This window comes from Numida meleagris, chromosome 19 (assembly GCF_002078875.1).
Source record: "Numida meleagris isolate 19003 breed g44 Domestic line chromosome 19, NumMel1.0, whole genome shotgun sequence".
Taxonomy (NCBI): Eukaryota; Metazoa; Chordata; class Aves; order Galliformes; family Numididae; genus Numida; species Numida meleagris.
The window spans coordinates 5,059,047-5,077,173 of record NC_034427.1 but is presented as its reverse complement, the minus strand read 5'-3'; the positions used below and the strand labels follow the sequence as shown (position 1 = coordinate 5,077,173).

The following is an 18,127-nucleotide window of genomic DNA, read 5'->3' as shown; positions in this document are numbered from 1 at the left end:
ATACACTAGGCTGCTGCTGATGATCACTTTACCTGTATTTTTAATGCAGCTTTACTAATTTGAGTATTAACAGATTTTTTTTTTTCCCCATAAAAAAAAGAGGTCAATGTACGTGTAGATGAAACACTCTTCTTCAGTAGGACTTCTTCAGTAGGCCGAGCACATGCACAACATATCCCCGGAGCTGCAGCTGCAACACCTGCAATACAACTCAGTCCTGGCACAGTAACTGGCCTCAAACACAGCAAAAGTATGCAACTTAACTTCTGCACTCAGCCTTGTAATGCGTAGCAGATGGCAACGAGACATGGTTACTCACCTGGAGAAAGGGCAGGAGCTGAGCACTGGCAAGCAGGACTGGTGACGTAAGGGGCACACTTGAAGTGGCATGCAGGGAAAACAGAACAGACTGCCGAGAAAAGCTTGGAGACGCAGAGGAAGGTCTAATGAAAGAGCTGGCAGTTGAGCAGGGAAAGCTGAATCACACTTACGACACGATGGAGACCGGTGGGTGGAACAACAGATGCAGTGAGGGTCATGGGCTTAGACATGCTGGAGATCTGCACGTGACCAAATGGCCCTATGTGGCTCAAGACAAAGGTGACGACTGATTCCATAGCAAGTTCCAGTTCTGAAGAGGAGAGGATGAGTATGATGGGTTATGATGGTGACTGGTGATCTCTGGCTAATCCTTCATTCCCTAGGAAATACGGCTCTGAATAATCAGAACATTACAGTTTTCAGTAAAACGAGGCAGGAGAGACAACGAAAGTCAACAAAAAGCCAAAAATTAGCACTCTAGGTCAGCACAGGATGGAGCAAGATCTTGCAGAAAGTTGGTTTGGTGGCACAGCAGCTGAGCCAAGCTCCTAATTTTATTCTCTTTGAATAAGTTCCAGTGAGACACCGCAAGCTGCAATGAGACACTGAAACTGGTCCTTCAGACAAACTGAATGACACAAGTGGAGCAGGGCATGGGACAGAAGTACTGCACTGAGGCAGACACAGTACCAACCCTCTTGAAGCAGGCCTGCCTTCTGTGCGAGGGATGCTGCCAAGGCAAAGACACAGCTAGGAGACCAGGTGGGACGCTCACAGAGGACCACATACTGACATTTAGTACAACTGCTTGCTTCTCAGTTTCTGCTGTACCCACAGCCCATGGGAAGGCAGCAGTATTTCTCACTCTAAGTGGCAAAGCGGCGTGGTAGCATTTCTCATTGTTCTATTACCAAGGCCTACTGATAAAAGTAAGGTCAAGGCAAAGACTCACGAGAACCCTCTCAGCCACGGTTGAGTGGTGGACGGTGAAGTGGTGGCCCAGGACAGGCAGTACTGGATAACCCATGAGACCTCTTCCAGAGACAGCTGTGCTCTGCCAGCTCACCTTGGACACTTTTTGGGAGACCCTACCTGAAAAATGCTGCTCACGTCTCTGAAATGGAGACAAATGTTATGTTTCTTACCCATCCCTGCTGGGGATAAAATCCACAGCTCTTAACACCTTCAACATCTTTCATGAGCTAATGTTTAGGTACCTCAGCCTTGCTTCCATCTTCTGTGCACCAGCACCATGGCTGTGGTCCACAGAGAAATCAGGGTGAAGATCCACTCAGCAGCAAGGCTGCAGGTAAGGAAACCCAGACCAAACTAGACCCACATTTCCGTCAGAAAAGTTCACTATGGCTTCAATAGGGAGAAGTGCTTCCAATCAAGATAAATGGAGAAGAGTTCACTAAAAAGGATCCAGTAAATTAACTGGCAATTCATATGCGAGTGGAGGTAAGCAAAAGAAACTCAGAGATTAATTACATAAGTATTTCCAGGGGATTTTAGCTAGGATTTATGGCATGGAAATGGCTTAGGTATGGATAAACAATGGAATTCACTCTTTGCCCTGGAAACACAGGTACAGAACTGAAAATGAGAGTATGGCAGGAAATGTATGGCAGTAGAAGAAGAAGGTAGAAACAAGTAAGGCATGTGATTGGGTGAAGGCCAAAGCAGAGCGCTCTGAATAAACACAGAACAAACCTCTGTTGCAAGGCTGTTTAGTATCTATAGATATTACTCATTTCCTGACTGGAAACAAAAGAAAAACCTTCTCCTGGTAAGCATTCATGTTACCTGGCACAGTATCAAATAATGAAGTCTGAGTATGAAACAAAGCTTCTCCTTTTCATTTGTTATGTTCAGATAGAGTGCATTTGGTTCAACGAAAGCATCAGCTTTTTCTCCTCTCTGTTACTTATCCAACTTCTTTGCCAGACACAGTATAACCCAGCACAGATGAAACACGGTGATGTGCAGACCTAAGACTCGTTCATCTTACCTGCAATACTTTGCCCTGGGGGCTCTCAGGAAACAGTAACACCTGATTGTACAAAGGGTCTAAGGATTTGCGAGCCACTTTTGTCTTCTTTTTCGCAATGCACACGCCATTCTCTAACAGGTAAGCTTTGATGTAAGCAGCTGGAAAAAACAAAGACGGTCAAATATGAACAAATCTTAACGCTCAATTTAGAAAAGACAGAGTGCTGTGCCTCCTATTTCTAAAGAAGGCATTTACAGCAGTGAGCAGTTTTGCTCAACCGCCCTTATTTTCAGTATGACAAACAGGCTGCTCATTCTCACAGAAGCCAAGCAGAATCAGCAGTACCCCTTTCTGCAAGCACTGCAGGAAGCTGGGGCTCACTGAAGTGTTTGAGGAGGTCAAAGCATACTACCTGGCAGTGTTTTGGAGCCGGGTTTTGGTGTGAGTCCTCGAGCCTGAATGATATCCACTTCTAGCTGCCCATTTCGCTCTTGCAAGCCAATTTCCACATCCCCTAAACAAAAATGTCAAAACAGACAGAACACTTTCAAAACAATCCATCAGCGGGCTAATAAAATGCTAAAAAAAACAACCCCTGTGTCATGCCTGCTATGAGCTGTGCCAAATTGTAGGCCCCAAGTGCCTGATCTCCTGTGTTAGTCTGGAGCAGCTCTGCAGTGATTCAAGCCCACATTTTCAAAAACAGTCTCTAATTCCAGCCTCCTAACACAGCTTTGGTGACTCAGTCTCACACTCTTTGCGGGCAGCTAGCCTCCAATCTCTACCAGACTGGAATACCTAGAGCTGCAGGCTGCTTTGGAAAATGCAGTTATAGTGTGCCATAAGAACATCCTTACACTGGGCTTTGTATCTGGGCAAGAAAAATGCATAGGATGCATTTTCAGAATTTCAGCTGCATTTTACTTAGTCCGTGCCTTTCAGATCTGACAGAGGAAAGCATAAAGTAGGTGCTTCCCTGCTAATGCCATATTAGCAGCAATCAGCAGAACCTTGCAGCCAAGCTCACTTGATTGCACACAGAAATGGAGCGGAGGAGTGGTGGAGCAGCAGATGCTGGACACATTATTAGGTGGCTCATAGGAACGGTCTGTTCAATACTAAATTTAAGCCACCCAAGATCTTGGTGTTCCTTACCCATCGAGGTGGTGGCCAAGGTCTGACGCCCAACAAATTGTGCGGGGCCCATGCTGCCCAGGAAGTCACTGAACTGCCCAGCAGATGCCAGATGGACTCCACTGAAATTCAAGCTGCAAAAGAAATAGGTTTTGGAAAGCGGTTTATTTGCATTTTAAGGTAACCTGGTAACTAAAGAGCCTCATGTAATATATCTTTGACATGAATAGCATCTACAGAAGTCTTTTCTCTTGCAAAACTCAGTGATTTCAAAGGCAGGCTAGTTACATGGGATACATTTAAAATCTCTCTCCTTGTATTAAAAGAACACAAACAGTAGTGGTTGCAGTCACCAGCTGGTTGATACTTGTTTGTCTACAAGGGAATATCGCTGCCATCTCAGGCTCACATGCAGCCTGTCACCTCTTCCAAGTAGCACTGTCATCTAAGCAGCTTCTTGGAGTAGCTTATAGGATCTCTCCTGGTAGCTATCCTTTCCCAACCTTTTTTATTGGGAATTAATTAACACATCTAGAGCTGTGTTCAAGGGTAAGCTTAGGGCTGCTGACATCAGTCCCCTTGGGAGTGAATTCCCTATTGAATTCTTACAGGCAGAGCAATGCACCTCCTTCTTGACAAAAGGACCCCACTCCTTACTCAGCCCCAGAACCACCCATCACACTCACTGGGTGGTTTTTCCACCTGCTTCCATGACCACCTCTGAAGCATTCACAAAGACCCAAACCTTGGTGCAAGGCTAAAAGCACAGCAACCTCAAATGCCAGCAAGGCCTCTATTTCAGACACAGCAGCAAAGCAGAAGCTATTAGAGGACACAGCCCTCAGCTCTACTCACCAGGCACTATTTTGAGGCATGACTTCAGGACACAGGTGAGGCAGTGCAAAGGGTCACTCTGTGGCACACTGATTTACGCGGCTGTATTATGGGCTGTTGGAAAACTTGCCGCCCTAATAGGTGCTAATGGCAAGGAGAGGGCTGGAAGCCTCCATTAAACACCCACGTTTGTCCTGCCAGCATCTGCTAAGCCATGACAGAGCTGCTGAAGCATGTCAGTCTGTGCCAGGGATACCCACGCTACCGCGCCGCGCTCACGCACTGCATCCCGGGAAGCTGCTGCACGTGGAAGCGATACAAACTGCAGTCCCTGCACGCTGCCAAGCGGCCTCGGAGGGGGCAACTGCCCACACGTCGATCCAGCTCACCGCTTCCAGGAATTCATTTCTCAGAAAGGGAAAGAGAGGAGAGCCACGTGCTCCTTCCAACCTACCCCAGCAATGAAGCCGGGGAGCAGCCCTGCCTCTGAGGCGGGCTGGGGACTGCAGGCTGCACACAGCCGCAAAGATCCATTCATTCCCCACTGCGAGCCATTTACATTTAAAAGACATTCAAAACTATTTTTTAAAACCCCATTCATCCAGAAGAGCGGTAATTTCAGGTTGAGATTTCAGCTCTCATTAGCTACGTGCAGACCCGGGCTCAGCCCGCTGGGAATATTTATTTATTCATGTGATGAAGGAGGAAGTCACGCACAAACCTCAGCATCACGATGAATGTGTGACAGGAGGGACATGCCAGCAGTGGGACACGCTGACAGCTTCACTGGGTGGCTCACGGCCTCATGCTAACAGCAGGAATTTTCCCAGGGGTTTGCTGCACAGGGCACGGCCCAAAGCTGCCAGACCTGGTGAGGACTGCAAACAGACACCCACCCCCAGCACTGCTGCATCTGCACGCACAGGGAAACACGATGGGGAGCACAGGGCAGCCCGCAGCCAGGCAGGCTATGAGGCTGTGATTTGCCCATACAAGGACAGAGCCCAGCGAGGCTCCTCGAGTTGCTAGCTCAGGCATTTTGAGCTGTCCATAGGGGGGTCAAAAAAGGGTGAAAAGTTGTGCTTAGAGAGAATCCAGAATAATTCAGGAAAAAGGAGATCTCACAGAGGAAGACATGAAATTCAGCTGGAGACGAATGGACTATCAGCCAGAAGGTAAATGTTTTCTTTATCCTCTTCAACTCATGGAAGATAAATGGACAAGCCTTAGGTCTTTCCTACCCCAGGGAATACATGACCTGAGCAAGCACGTAAATAACAAGCTGGTGAGAGAACGCACTGTGCTCAGGGAAGTGCACACCACCATGCTCCAAACAGATGCTCATCTCATTAACAAGATGCCCAGGATGAGAAGGGAGAACAAGCACAGGACTGAGAGAAGCCTAGAGATGCAGGAGCCCAAGGTACGGGTCTCTGCAAGCTCCCTGTCCTCAAGACCAGGTGACCGCAAGACCAGGAAGAACAAGAGCCGTTGGGCTGGAGGTGAAATACCAGCCCTGTGCTCTCTGCACTGAAGTCGGATGGTTTGGGAGTACCTTGGAATGATGGATGCTGAGGGGCACAGCCTGGAGCAAGGAGCAGGAGGCAGCACATTGCCCCCCGGACACCAGGGCAGCAGCCAGGATGGGTGACGCTGCTGCTGTGTCCCAGCACAGAGCTGAACCTTGGAGGGATGGAAAAGGCCCATTAAAAAACAGAGGTCAAGGTAAAGACCCCGGTGGTTTGGCTAACAGCTGCAGTTAACGGGTTCACTAGCACTGCATAAACTCAATTTTACATCAGACAGTTAGTGCTCCCTTATGTTGTTACATCTGGACGGGAAAGGAAGATGCAGGGAATTACTTCTTTAATGGATCACGCCATTAGGTAGTGGGACTACCTGGTATGCTGCACCGAGGCTCAGCTTCTGCAGGGCTGCTTTATTAAACACCCGAAGCAGCTGCTCTAAATCAGGCTCCTTGGCTCTAAGTGATTCCAGGACGTATATTTGGGTATTGTCAATAACCCTGGAATGGAAACAATTTCTGTCTGGAAAAATCATAAGCCACCTCCAAGAAAGCTATTGCTTCTCCCTGGAGAGGAGAGAGGGAAAACAAAGCTGCAGAACTGTAGCATGCATGTGAAGAAAAGCCAGCAGGAACCATTAAGCTGCATCAGCTAAATTTAGGATGCTCACACGCAGCTCCGTGAGCTCTGTCAGTCAATGCTCAGTGAGAAGCTGGGATGGTGGGTGCGGGGACCAGGCCTGATGTGGCCAGAGGTCTGTGCGACATCTTCCCATTCACTCACCTGCTTTTTGGAGGGAGGAAAGGAGCTCTAGGCATATCCAGGAGTTCTTGGAGATGCTTGAGTCCTGGTGCTCCCCAGAGCCCTCCCTGCCGCTGCATCTCACATTCTTCTGTTCCATCGTCCAGAAGTCAGACCATGGGACTCTTCTGGTCCCATCACTAAAAGCACTCCTCTCCCACCCGCAACTCTTCCTTCCCCCTAAAACGCTCCACCTGAGGGGGCAGAAAACGCTGCAACCCAGTTATCACCAAGACGGGATGCCTTTATTTATTTATCTCAACGTAAAAAGAAGCGCTAAAAATAGCTGCAGGAACAAAAAGGGAGCATTCTGCAGCTGACTTGCAGATAGCAACTGTCATACCCAGCACGGCCCCAGGGACAGGGCTGCTGCTCCAGAACCATCTCATACTGCCAAACAACAGCACACCAAGAAGATTAACAGGTGACACCTGTCAGCCTCTTGTCTAAAGGGCACAAATCCTCCGCCCAGTGAGGGCTGCACAGCCTTTTGAACAGGGAAGAAATTAATTACCTCTCCTCCAGCACTCTGCTTTCACAAATCATGATTCATGGGCCCTGCTTTGTCACAGCTGACTGGGAATGATTTTAATGAAGTTAAAGATTAGGGGGTTGGCCATGGAATTGGTTTTAAGTAAATGTGACTCTGGCTATTGACCTGAAGGTGTGGGCAGGATGGGGCAACCCAGGGGGCGACAAGGGCGAGGCGAGGGCAGCGTGCTGGAGGACTTGCACAAGGCCTTGGCTGCACGCAGGGGGCCAAAGCAAGGAGTGCAGGGCCACAGCAGCACCCAGGGTGCGATGGAAGCTGGCGTCTCTGGGCCCATCAGCGCGGTCTGTGCTGAGCAGCACCAGCAGAACGCTCAATAACGCTAATCCTCTTCGCAGCCCGAGGCTGATTTTGCCCAGGCTGCAAAATCCGCTCCAGACGCACGGATCATACGGATGTTTCTAAGAGCAAGCCACGAACCACGCTGCAAGCATCACAGCCCCGGCAGCAGAGCCGGCTGGGGGCAGCGGGGACAGGCGCTGCTCTGCAGCCGCTCGGGCAGCCACGAGAGGGAGCCACGAGCCAACGACCGCCCGGGCTGCGCCTGCAGCGCTGCGAGCCCAGCCCAGCCCAGCACAGCGCGCACCGCCCTGCCCGCCCGAGAAGGGTGCCCGCACACACACAGGGGCTGCTGGGAGACATCCGTGTGCGTTCTGACCGGGGTTGAGGTTGCCCAGTAGTTGTGTCCCCCCCCCCCCCCCGGTTTTGGTTAAGTTTTTAAGCGCAACATCCTAATCCTGATTATTTTGGAAATCTGTGCAGCGGTTTCTGAAGACTGTGCTCCTGTGTTAGGTCAGGGCACGTGAAATCTGTCCTCTTCAGAGTAATTCAAGAGCGGCTTAAAGGCTCCCAGCCAGCTGCTGCTCTTTTAAGGTAGCAGCCGTTCCTGGGCTGCCTTTCCCATGCACACGCCAACCATCAGGCAGTCAGATACCCTACAGCAAGCTGCTCTCCTTCACATGTACTCAGACAGAGAATGAGTTACTTGAAATTTGCTTGTAAACTGCTCGGGATCTGAACGCCTCCATGGACAACACTGACTTCAGAAGAAACAGCACGAGGAAAATTCAGAGCACCTGTGCTGATCCCTCTCTTACTGCAGCCGTGGCTCCGCTCGCCACACCACTGTTTGCTGCATATCCAGAGATACACTTAAGGAAAATGTATCACGGATTTCTTCCCTTGTCCGTGTGGAGTTTGTCTGACCTCTTTTCTACATCTATTTTTAAATGACTTCTCGGATTCTGTATGCCAGGTACTACCACTGTGCTGCTGCAGATGTCTGCAGAATCCACTTGTCAAGACCACGCAAGACTCGTAAGGAACAGGGCAGGGAAGCACCTCCCCAGGTCACCAGGTCCTCGCCCAGCCCTGAGGCCAGAGCAGTGTCTGTGCATCCTTACCAGAGCCACTTGCCCAGCCTGTTCTGAAAACCTCCCTCCCTGGACAGTTTGCCCCTGTGCTTTGCTTTACTTTTTCCTTCCCAGTCATTTTCCTATCAGTCCTCAACATCATTTCTGAGTTACCAACGTGAAGCACAAGCCAGTCTATTTCCTTTCCTTAGCTCTTGGTACAGTTTTTTTTTTTTTTTTTTAACTCTCACTTTCAGGACATCAGGGCTGGTGTCACTTGCACCAACCTGCAATGGCTGCATAGCAGCTGCTGTGCAAAGAAATGCAGAGCGAGGCATTCACCTCTCAGATGGGTGCAAGGCCCCTTTGGTCAGGGAGTTCTGGCGAGACAATAAGAGTGTTCTGAGATGTTGTGCCCTCTTTCCTTGGACCAAATCCTCATAACTCTTTCCCATCACAGTTGTACACTCTGAGTCCTTGGCACTGCACCACTCCAGTTCAGCCAGGTGAGGACTCGTGAAGCCAGAAGCTCCTTTCAGAAGACAACGTTCTGCCTTGTGCTTTTCACCATTTATTCACACTGTCCACACAACTGCCTATTTGCCATCAGCCCAAACCTACAGAAGTTACACACTTTTAAAGAACTCCATCCACGGTGCCAAGTATTGACATGGAGCTCGCTTGGGCCCTGGGCACTGCTGGGCTTCAGAAAGCATTATTGTCTTCTCATAAGTATTTTCTAAAACACTTTTTTTTTTTTTTTTCTCCTTTTAGTGCACAAAGTGGCAATCAATAAGCAAGCTGCCCAAACGCGGCCACACAACGGAATATGCAGCTGTGGTTTAACCTGCACGGCTGGATGAACAGATTTGCTACGCATCCAATATCTCCTGCATGAAGAAGGCCTTCAGCTGTCTTTAAAAAACTGGGACAGGAAGGCATAGTTCATCCAGAAGAAATTGAGAAACAGTCTCTTCTGAGAATGATAATATATTCAATAGTTATTTTATCTGAGCAGAAAGAAAAAGGCATCAGAACTCCAATTTTAGGAAGCAGGAACGTTCTGTCTAACGATCACAATCATCCACACTGCTCTTTTGAATAGCATCTATCACACACAAAAGCCAAGTTGCTATCTGCCAGCCAAGGACGAAGGCAGAACTGGTTAATTCAACATCACCAGCCCCTACCTTTGAAATACGTACAGTACACATTAGGAATTATTCCTGCAATGCACATCTGAGTACAGCACCATGGGCCTGGGCACACAGCCCCGTACCCTGTCAAAATTGATGCGAGTGCTGCAGGAGCCTTTGCTCTGGCTGTGACAGCCATGTGTGAGCCCCGCTCCCCACAGCACCTGACGTGGAGCTCACAGCACCAACCACACAGCTCTGCTCAGCCTGACAGCTCCGTCTCTGCCTCCCAACAAGCTCCGCTCTCTCCTGGCCACTCCGCTTGCTGTAACATTTTTAGCACTGTGACGTACTGTCTTATGTGCTGTAACACGCTGTACTCCGTTTGTGCATGCTTCCGTCTGCTGTATGAATTCTGCCACTTAAACTGTGCTATAAAAATGAGGCAGGGAATGGTGTACCAAGGCCTCCCCCCACTCCTTCTCCACCTCACCAGGCAAGCTCCAGTTCCACAGCTTGTCTCAGCCACACTCAATAAAGACACCCGCTGCCAGCAGCGGTTCCGCCTGTCCCCTGGTCACTGCAGGTGGGATTCCACGCATTCAGCCCTGTGACAACATGGGCACATCCTCTCCGAGCCATGCTGGTCAAGCTGAACAGCACAGAGACCTGCTGCTGCTGAACAGGCTGACTCATTTATTAGGGTGCTACAGAAAACAATTCTCCATGCCTTCCCTGATTTCCAGCTTAAGACCTCCGGGTCTTGGTTTCCTACAGCCAGAACTGTATTAACAACACACTTCTTTTAAAAGACTCAGATAAAAGAAAAGCCCTAAAGGTAATTTGTCATAAAAGAGACTAGAAGTCCCTTGGCTATGAACACCAAAAAAGAGGCACTCTGTGAATAGCTACAACATGAATAATTCAGATGGTGCTTTTAGGGATCAAGCGTTCTTGTGATTTTGGAGTAACAGTGGTACCACTGCAGATCTCCGGGTGAAGGACAGAGAACCTGAAGGTGGATAGGTGGTGACAAGGCACATCAGTGCTGTCTCCAGCTTCCTCCCGATTCCTGCTTCACAGTAAAGCAGACAAAGGCAGGCAGCACAGAAACTAGTTCCCATTGGGGTTGCTCCCTCACAGACACCCATGGGAGAATCAGAGCAAGCTGTGGTTTGCAGGCACAGCAAGAGCCAGAACACAAGCGAGAGGCACAGGATGCCCACATCCAGCAGGTAGCTGCCTTCAGCTCATCACCACAGCAGGGCAGGGGGAGCAGGTAAGGTGATCTTGTGATGGGAAAAGGGGCAATGATGTGGCTAACAAGAAGCTTCCTTGCTGGACAGGCAGGCTGATCTCGGCAATTACAAGAACACACCTCAATGTTTTTGATCCTCGTCACCCGCTGGGCCTTTCTAGGGCAAATATCACCTCAGCTCTCTGTAAGTTAATCATCTCTGCAGTAGCCAGCAAGAACAAAAAACCTGACAAGTAGCATGTATTAGGGACCACAGCAGCTAGCAGCCTTTTGTTCCAGGCCCATTTTTGTCTTTCTGCTCCATTTTCAGAAAGAAAAGTGGTTGGCGGGAGTAAGTTATACATAAGTCCAGAATCTGCTGCTTTCTGAATGTCGCAAATGGTCTTGTGCAGCTGCAACAAAACTCAGCCAAAACAAGATGTAGGTTGTGCAAGAGCCAGGACGGAGCTGCTGAATCCCTAAGGTGTATTTGAGAGTTACTCCCCCCTGCCAAATTCCTTCCCTGTGGTGATACTGGTGCTGCCATGGGACTGCCTGGAAGGCACATACTACGTGGGGAGCTGCCCTCTCATGCAGGTTGCTAAATATGTACTCAGAAAATACTGCTACAGAAATCTGTAACCACTAGGAAGGATGGTCCGGATGAATTCTGAATGGAAGTATCTGTGTGTGATCTATGGAGGATGAAGAAAGTAAGACTCCGAGCTGAAAGATCACACCGTAATAAGATACAAGTCCTAGAAAGTGTAAAAAAGCCGTCCAAGAACCAGTCTGTTGTGAAGAACAACTCAGAAGCCACAGTAAGGGCGAGACAGATGGTGTTCCTGGTCCCTGCAGCATGCAACCCGGGCTGGCAGAGCATGCCGATGCATGAGGCTTGGCGCAGGCACATGGAGCCAGGGGGAGAAATCTAGAAGCCTGAATGACTGAAAACAGTTTTGTTTGAAATAAATATCACCTTTCCCTTCTATAAGGTCTCACATTGAGTTTTACTATATTAATTTCCTATACTAGTACGCAACCACTGTGCAGGATAAAAGCTGAGTAACGTGGTTGGGGAAGTTGTTGGTTTTTTTTTTATGGCAAAAAATTCAGTGGAGCAGTGCACTGACATCATCAGCACTCCCTGGCAAGCTGTATGAGCTCACATTCCAGGAGACACATCCTGCAGATCAGCTTTTGAGCAGTGCTGCTCAAAATCATGCACTATATAAAGTTCTTCGATCGTGATTCTTTGCGCTGGAGCGGAGCAGCTGGAGCAAGCGGCAGTGAACACAACAGCAGCCGCTGAGCATCATCTTTTAAGAGCACAGTTGGTTGACTGAGAGCAGGTAGCAAAGTTTTGCTGAAATGTTTGCTCACTTCAGTGGATCAACTTTGGGAGTTGTCATTTAGTCCTTAAATTGAAGAGGATCAGGAAAACAACAAACTCTGGAAAGAAGCTCTTTTGGAAAATGGTGTTTTGAATCCATCTTCTTCCCTCCTGTGTACATACTGAAGAGGTACATGGGTAGGAGGAACCAGGGTAACCTCATGCTGCTGAAGATCTGGTTTCTGACAGCCTCCGGCCTAGGACTATCTGCGTGAGCCAAAACCCAGCAATGAAAAGAAAATAAACTTGCCACAGCTAACAGTCATATGAATCTTCACTGTGCTTCCCTGGGAATGCATCTACAGCAAACAGGAGAAGCCAAGAGAAATGTGATTTAGCAGAATAAATTTCTGCCCCTTGAAGCTATTCCCCAAACACTTCCTTTCTTCACCATGGGAAAAGAAAGCAAAGAAACTCCCCCTGCACCACGTTCCAGGAGAACAGGGTCCTCCAAGCTCCTTGTACTCACAGTCCTGTTTGTTATCAGCCGTGGTTCAGACAGATGACCACAATTCCCACGGGCTCTACAAGATCAATTATCCCACCTGGGAACAAAGAATCCAGGAATCCCTTATTGCACACTTCAGAGAAGTGAGAGCAGGGAGCATCCCATCCCGGCACAGGGGTTGGTGAGGATGCTCCAGCAGTGATGCAGGTTTGAATACCAAACGTCAGACATGTTCTAATAAAGACATTTGGATTGCAGTGCAGGGTTTTTCATTCTTTGCCACACTGATAGCTACATGCTGCTTGCCTTCAGGGTGCTGGTATGGGTGCAGCATTGCGTTGGCAGAAACATCCTCTCTCCAGGGAAAGACCAGCCAAAGAAGCCAGCATATGCAAGGATAGGATACAGAGAAGTATACCCCTTCCCTGGAGGATAAGCTATGTAAATACAAAGGGAAAAATATTTCACTCTGCATGAAAGCAAATTCTTGCCCCACAATGCCAAGGGACTGAACTTAATCACCAATCCTCTGAATCTCAGAGCAGAGGCAGAACTCCAAGCCACAGGACTGTGGTGGTGTAGATGGAATACATCCCCCGAGACAACAGCTCACTGAAGAGATAAAGTACATCATGGCTTCAGAGTGACAAGATTGCTATCGCAGCCTGCGCCTCATTACTATTTCCAACCTTCAGCACAGACCTGTGATGCCTTTCCAGGATTAGCCTACTTCCAAAGCTAAAGAAAGTATCTCTTAATTTACAGCCTGTTACTTATTTAACACCAGAACTGCATTAATTATTTGAGGGAGCCTTTGGACTACCCTGGTATTCTACTGGTGCAGTGTATGTGGAATATCACACGGGACTCAAGAGTGTGTATTAGAGTGAAGCCGAGCATGGCACCAGGCTTAATCAGAACACGTTTCAGGTGTGTAAACATTCTGGTCTCATACCCAGAAACATGGAATCTTGAGATATATATTGCCTACCCTTTTTTAATACTGTTTTTTTTACCCACTTCTGAGATTACCATAAATGGCTGTCATAATCAGATGATGATAATTTCCACATATGGCTTCAAATAATGGAAATACAGAAAACAGAACTAAAGACAAGTCAGTCCCTGAAGTTCTCCATCCTGATGCTTTGCATTCAGTTACTAATGCAACAAAGTGAGTTATAACTTCTTGGGGTCAAAACCCAGTTCTAAAATACATTTTTAGGACACTAACTCAAATCCAATAGAAAAAGTTTGTTAACAAAAACTTGTAAAAATGGTTTTTAAGCTTTAGCATCAGAATCATTTTTTTGCCACTTGCATCATTTTCATCACCTTTGCACACTTTTTTTGTTTCCCAAAACTAAAAGGTATTTTGAAATAGGGGAAACAGAGAGCTACTGAGCAATGCTGAAGACTACTGGCTTATAATTTACTACCAGTAATGAGCCTCAGTTATTCACCCTGAATTATTCTTCTAAAGGCAAAGCCATTAAAAGTAATGGGTATCAGCTTCAGCTCAGAATAATGAGGACACTTTAAAAAAGTATATAAACAGCTATAAGTATGTGCCAGCTACGCAGGAAGAGGAGCGATTTGCTCTGCCCTAATTGGATGGGCAGTATACCCGCAGGATAAACAAGTCAGACACACACATCTATCACACTGGAGGAAAACTAACGGGTGTAAGAGCAGAGCACCTCACGAGCAATCATCCAGCCCACTTTCGGTGACTTACTTCCCCTCCGATCCATAGCTGTTCATGCTGTCCTCAATGGATTCGTGGCTGGCCTGGCGCACGGTCCTGCTGGGCATTTCCACAGCCAGCCCTGTTTCTGTGCTCCTCTGGATGGCTCCTTTGAGTCTCCGACCATCCCCATCTAGAAACAAAAGAGAAGAAGGGGCAGTTAGCCATTGTGCTCAGAGCCTTTTGCTGTAACAGAGCGAAGAAGCAGAGAAGGCCTTCCAGAAGATCAGCCTGGCAGCACTTCGCTCTCACACTGTGTTCTGTTACTCAGCCTCCTCAACTGCTCCCAGCCATCTCTGGAACAAAGCCCGACATCCAGCAAGCCAGTGCCCAGCAGAGACTCAAAATATACATACCACCCTACCTACCTCAAGCATTTATACCAATTAATTATGCATTGAGCCCAGGTGCATACAGGCACGCAAGATGGCTCTACGCACAGAGCTACCCAACTCATGAGGACAAGCAACAATATCCACAGGCAGACCGAGGTTTGCAGTGTGACCAAGCCCTGACACATCTCCTAAATCCCACAGCAACTGTGAGGAGCAGCAAAGAGCCACTGCCCCACGTCAGCAGGGAAGGAGAAGGCCAGGCAGCACCAAGAGTGCTGAAGGCAGGAACCATCCCAGATGGACAAGAGGAGAATAGATGGGTACAGCAAAAACATTCCCCGATGTTGGCACTTGGGATGGCATCAGCAAGGAAACCCCACAGAGAGCACCATTCCCACTGCACACTCCCTGGGTCAGAGCGCAGGGAATTAAGGAGGATCTCTTCCCTCCTGGGTGCAGCCTTCAGAGGCTCAGCCCTCTGAAATTAACAGCTGCTATTTTCATCCTTCTTCTCTAGCAGTCTGTTTCTTAGAACAAACCACGTTATGTAACGAACATGTAATGAATATCATTACTATTAATTGCTTTAGCTGGTGCTAGGAAGCTCCAACCTTCATCCCACATATAGGACTCATCCTGCACCACATCAGCTCCAAGTCTTCTGAACAAAGTGGAATATCTAAATCCATTGAAAGGTGTCCATCTGCTGATTTGGATTCAGGCAACAAACCTCTAACCCACCATTATTTCCCTTATCTTACTTTTTGCTATCACTGCAGCAGGCTCTGATGGCACCGAGGAGGGAATGCAACACTGCTAAGTCACAGTGCTCTCAGCAACCCACCAGGTTCTTAGCACCCCCCGCAGAAGAAATGACGTAGCTATTGAGTCTGGAGAACTCAAGTTCCCCAAATATTGAAGAGAATAAGTCATTCCCAGCCACTTTAGAGAAACACCAGGATATCTCTAAGAAACTCTCTAAAAGATCCAGAACACTCACTTATGTAAGCAAGCTACTTGACCTGAACGCATTTTTCTTTGGGTCTTGATCTAACAGGCATTTTCATAAAAATAAGAAAGATATTCAAAACACTTCTAATCCTACTTCTCCTATTTTACCTGCAATGAAATGCAAAGACAGCAATTTTTCTGTAAACTCAGCTACAAAGTCCCTTTTCCTCCAGTACCCCGAGGTTTCCAGCTGGGTGAGCACGTTGGCCCCAGGGCACTGTACCAGCTGCCATCCCCACATATGGTGCTGCATGTGCCTGCATGTCCCCGTGGGCTGACGGAATAGAATATATATGTTCTGCGTTAACATTAACTACAGTTTGTATTGTTTGTCTGCCTAGAGCAACGCATGAAGCGTATTGTATAAATCAGGAAGTCACACAAACCTAAAGCAGATATTTTTTAAAGAGCTTTCAAACTCCAAACCTTCAGGCAAGAACATTAATACAGGCATCAGCAAAAGCAAAACCTAAACAGCCTTACCTACCTCCCCAGCTGCTGCAGAATTGCTCCCTTTGATGCGGCTTTGACAAGCCCTGTATGGTTTGCTTTGGTCCCTGATGGGGTTTCTAGGTTCCCTTCAGAGAACACCCCACAGCCCGCAGGCTGACCTGACAATCCTTGTCATTCCTCACACTGACCTCCACAAACAGCCTTTCCTCCATCCACGTCTGCCAGTTCCCACCCCACCTCTAGGGAAGTGCTCCCTGCTCACATCCTTCTGCATCTGCCGGGTCAGCTGTTATGAGAGCCTTGCTAGGCAAGCAGATCCAAAACGACTAATTGACACACACGTAGAAATCAAACAAGGAAAACACGTTCACTTGCCCAGACATAGAACATCTGCTTAAAAAGCCTGGGTGAAAAAAGATCTCTAGATGATTTCTCACCTGGAGTATTGTGTCCAGTTCTGGGCTCCCCAATACAAAAAAGACAGGGATCTCTTTCCAAGAGTCTAGCGGAGGGCAACGAAGATGATAAATGGCCTGGAGCACCTCTGTTATGAGGAAAGGCTGAGCGACCTGGGTCTGTTCAGCCCTGAGAAAAGAAGACTGAGAAGGGATCTGATCAATGTCTGTAAATATCTAAGGTACAGGAGGCAAAGGGATGAGGCCAGGCTCTTTTCAGCACTGTGTGGCGATAGGACAAGGGGAAATGGCCACAAACTGAAGCACAGGAAGTTCTGCACAAACGTGCATAAGAACTTCTTCACAGAGAGGTGATGGAGCACTGGAACAGGCTGCCCAGAGAGCTTGTGGAGTCTCCTTCTCTGCAGACATTCAAGACCCTCCTGGACACTGAGCTGTGCAACCTGGTCTAAGGAGCCTGCTTCGGCAGGACGTTGGACTCAATGATCTCTGGAGGTCCCTTCCAGCCCCTACAATTCTGTCATTCCCTGAACTAATTAGACATGCATGCTTAGAAGACTATGCATCCGCATCTGAGACCAACACAGTGGCCTGGGGCAGAACATGGCATGACAGTAAGCCGAGGTGTGCTTGCTGCTTTCTGTCACCCATGCTGACTCAAAGCTGGAGGCTGGGGCACTGACACTGGCCTCTGCCACCATGCTCAGCAGGGCACAGGGCAATAAGAGGAGGGAAACAGGCAATTCTGAGCTGCTCTCACTTGCTCTTACTGGCTCCCTGCATGTGGGCAGTTTTCCAATATTCCTGATCACATTCACAGCTATGACACATAGATATTCTTATTTAAAATAAAAAAGGATAACGATAATGGAGAAACCCTGGAAAACAACCAGGAGTGGGTCAGATGCAAAGGATGAGCTGCTACTGCAGCACCAAGAGTCTTTCATCCCTCCCTCCTCCCCAGGCATGGACACACATTAACTGCTGCAGCTAACAAACTACCTCCTGTCACTTTACAGAAAGTTTCTCCAGCCTTGTTCTCCTTCAGTCTTCTTGCCAGAAATATCCCTTGAACAGAAAGGGCTGAACGTGATATGCCAAAAAGGCAAGCTCCAAACCACTGCAGCCCAAACCAAGACTGAAACAGGCTAAGGGCACGCCATGAGCACCAGAGATAGGGGACAGGCTCCTAAGCTGCCTAAACCCTTCAGTCAAACACTGCCTATGGTCAGAACACAACAAGAATGTTATTTTACCTCCCTCAGTCAGGAGAGAAGAGCAGATCAGAAACAACATACACAGAAAGAGTTGGTGCAGAATGAAAACAGTTATGTACACCTGCACTGCTTGTCTGCAGGCTGAAAACAGTCAGAGGCAATGGTCACCTCCCCTGGCCAATGCAGAGAGTCACGCAGGGCTGTGCCTCCTCCCTCAGCTGAA

General features: G+C 48.1%; 1 protein-coding gene across 13 annotated transcripts in view; it reads right to left on the bottom strand.

Annotated features, from left to right (window-relative positions):
* The window catches only part of RIMS4 (regulating synaptic membrane exocytosis 4), a 51,272-nt gene that overhangs the window by 7,532 nt on the left and 25,613 nt on the right, over positions 1-18,127 (bottom strand). For 5 of the 13 annotated variants that reach the window (XM_021416731.1, XM_021416732.1, XM_021416729.1 and 2 more), the window contains 4 exons: positions 14,464-14,605; positions 3,470-3,582; positions 2,727-2,828; positions 2,333-2,472 (listed from right to left, as the gene is read on the bottom strand). In XM_021416731.1, the coding sequence (XP_021272406.1) occupies positions 2,333-2,472; positions 2,727-2,828; positions 3,470-3,582; positions 14,464-14,605 (497 nt within the window). Of the gene's footprint in view, positions 1-33; positions 1,625-2,332; positions 2,473-2,726; positions 2,829-3,469; positions 3,583-14,463; positions 14,606-18,127 lie in introns of those variants that run through there. The other 8 variants (XR_002444211.1, XR_002444212.1, XR_002444208.1 and 5 more) reach the window with 8 other exon arrangements.